General features: G+C 38.4%; 1 protein-coding gene across 1 annotated transcript in view; it reads right to left on the bottom strand.

Annotated features, from left to right (window-relative positions):
- Positions 1 to 1,421, bottom strand: part of LOC106338610 — a 9,242-nt gene extending 7,821 nt beyond the window's left edge. The window contains exon 1 of the mRNA XM_013777548.1: positions 473 to 1,421. Coding sequence (XP_013633002.1) covers positions 473 to 1,421 — 949 coding nt within the window. The remainder of the gene's footprint in view (positions 1 to 472) is intronic.
- Between the last annotated feature and the right edge of the window lie 1,278 nt (positions 1,422 to 2,699).

Below are 2,699 nucleotides of genomic sequence, written 5' to 3' on the forward strand. Positions count from 1 at the left end.
ATCCAATAGACTTGTTAGTAATGATTGCTTTCATATTATTCAACCAAAGACATTTGATGTTTGAAATATGTTAGTAAATGAACATTCATCTAGACATAGAGTTTGTATAAGACTGTGTCTAAGCTTAAGGTTGATAGTTTGATTGATCATTTGCCATCCTTAGTTTGAAACTTGATCACCCAAGGTCTAATTCCTATACCCATGAGTTCTCTTTTATCATAACCAAAGAAAGTCACTTCTTTTATTGTTTTATTGTTCTGTTATTGCATTCTATTATTAGTAGTAGTTTAAAACCATCCAAATTATCGGTTGCACTTAGATTAAGTACGTACTTGCATTCTTGGTGCTTTCAAATCCCTTAGAATTGGTTCGACAATCTTTTATACTACATCATTTGTCTTAGTAGCCTTGAAAACTCCTAACATCAATTGGCGGTGTCCAGCTTCGCCACATGAGAAGCAACGTAGCGCACCTGGTCGACCTTGTTTTTGTGCATCAGTGGGAACAATGGTTGTCTCTGTTTTTGACGGAGTAACATCGTTCGCGGTGCCAGACGAGGCCGGAGTCGAAGTGGTACGTGACTGTTTGTTGTTTCCCCAAGTCGGAAAGCCACCGCAAGCTTGAGCCTCGATAGCAATACCTTGTTGATGAGCTTCAGAGATCGACTGTGGTTGGAATAAATTCAAAATGAACTGAATTTGTTGCCGCAGGCCTCCGATGAATCGCATGACCAATTGTTTTTTTGTGTCTTGGATTTCGACTCGATTGATCATCTTGAAAAATTCCGTTGCGTATTCATCGACGGTCTTTGATCCTTGTCGAAGATTCTGGAACTTCTGAAACATCAATTGTTCATAGTTGTATGGCAAAAATTTTTTTTGCATCTCTCTTTTTAATGTATCCCATGAACTAATCTTTGTTTTGCCTAGACGAGCGCAAGTCGTCTTACTCTGAGACCACCATGCAGCCGCTCTGTCACGAAAACGGATAGCGATGAGAGGAACACAACGATCTAGAGGGATCTGTTTGAATTCTAGTATCTCCTCCACCGTTACAAACCAATCCAAGAGTTCTTCAGCCCCTGTAGAGCCATTGAATTCTGGAATTTCAAGTTTGAAACAGCGTTTCCAAGACGCCCTATTGTCTTCTTCATCTGAATCTGAATTGTTGAGATTGGTGTTGTGCTGATTAAGGCGACGGTCTTGTTGTTGACGCAGTGGTGCAAACGGGTTTGCATCCTTGTCTGAATTGTTGCTGTTGTTGTTTTGTTCTTCGTGTTGCCGGTGATGTGCAGGGGCAGCTTGTTGTGTGGTTAGGTCAGCCACGAGAGCTGTGATCTGTGCTTGAAGATCATGGATAGATTGTTGAGTAGCGGGGGCGTCGTCGTCAACCAGTTGTTGAGAACGTGTTTTACGGACCATCGTAGTGATTGAGAAAGTTTCGGAGCGTAGCAAAGCTCTGATATATACCAACCTGGCGCAGCGTACGAATGGGTGAACGGTCGATCTAAGAATTTAGGGTTCTTCGAGACCTGTTCTTAGATCGATCAAGAGTTTCTTTCGATAACTTCTTGAGACCAACTTCTTGTTTGATGAATTGAATCAAATCGAATCGAACAAGGGATAAAAGCAAAACTCTTCTTAATTATAAATCAAAACGTATCAAACAAGGAAGATAAAGCTCTGTTTATATATCCATCCGTTTTGGACAAACTCCATAAGGATAAGGATATTATAAACCGTCATTCTAAATAAAAGCCCAAAACAAATAATGAAAAGGAAATAACGTTAAAACAGAAATCAAAAGCTAAAGGGTTTTGAACGTAGAAGTTCTACGCTGGCGCCAATAGTAATGATGTCGCTGCATCAATATCTAAATATAGAGTGTGTTATTAATACGTAAGCTCACTGTTTATTTTTTTTTTCTTTTTTGGTAAACAAGATAGCTCACTATTTCTACTTGCAAGATATTATTGCAACTCAAATAACATCATTTTAGTCGGTTATGCATAACGGCTGCTGTAGCTAAGAGACTAGCTAGAAACTAGACATTCCTTCAAAATGGATCAATGGCTAGTACCATGATCCATACCAGCTCACAATCTAGACACTAGATCATACGATAAATTCCATAATGGAATCGTTTTTTTAACCAATTTTAATGGAATCCACGTTGAGTCATCATGACTATACTTATTTACTTAGATAAACAACTCTCTTTTGGGTGGGGGATAAAATAAATATGATGGCCCATTATACTACATTTAACCAAATTTGTTGCGGTTGCCAACAATGAAGGACCCGGGATCTAATTTTACATGGGTCAAACTTATTATTTAAAAGGAAAAAATAAATAAAAGGTCACAGGTTAGGGGTGTCAAAAGAAAGACTTTACCACTAGAACTACTGATTCTTCATTGTTTCAGGGAACAAATTAAAATTTATTGAGATTTAAGGGGTGTCAGGTGCAACCTCATCTTCCTCTGTAGGTCCGCCACTGGTTGCCATAACTTTTCTTGTTAATTCCACATAGAGAGGCTAGAAGATAAAGCTTTGTAACAATCACTAATACGATACCAACAAGGCAACAACATTATATTTCTTTGTGATGTTGAGCTCCTTAAAGCTTTTATTTTCGTTTAAATCTAAACATGAGTATGAGTACGACCTAATATTTGTGACCTGTCACATGTTGTAGCT

Source organism: Brassica oleracea, chromosome C4, assembly GCF_000695525.1.
Source record: "Brassica oleracea var. oleracea cultivar TO1000 chromosome C4, BOL, whole genome shotgun sequence".
Taxonomy (NCBI): Eukaryota; Viridiplantae; Streptophyta; class Magnoliopsida; order Brassicales; family Brassicaceae; genus Brassica; species Brassica oleracea.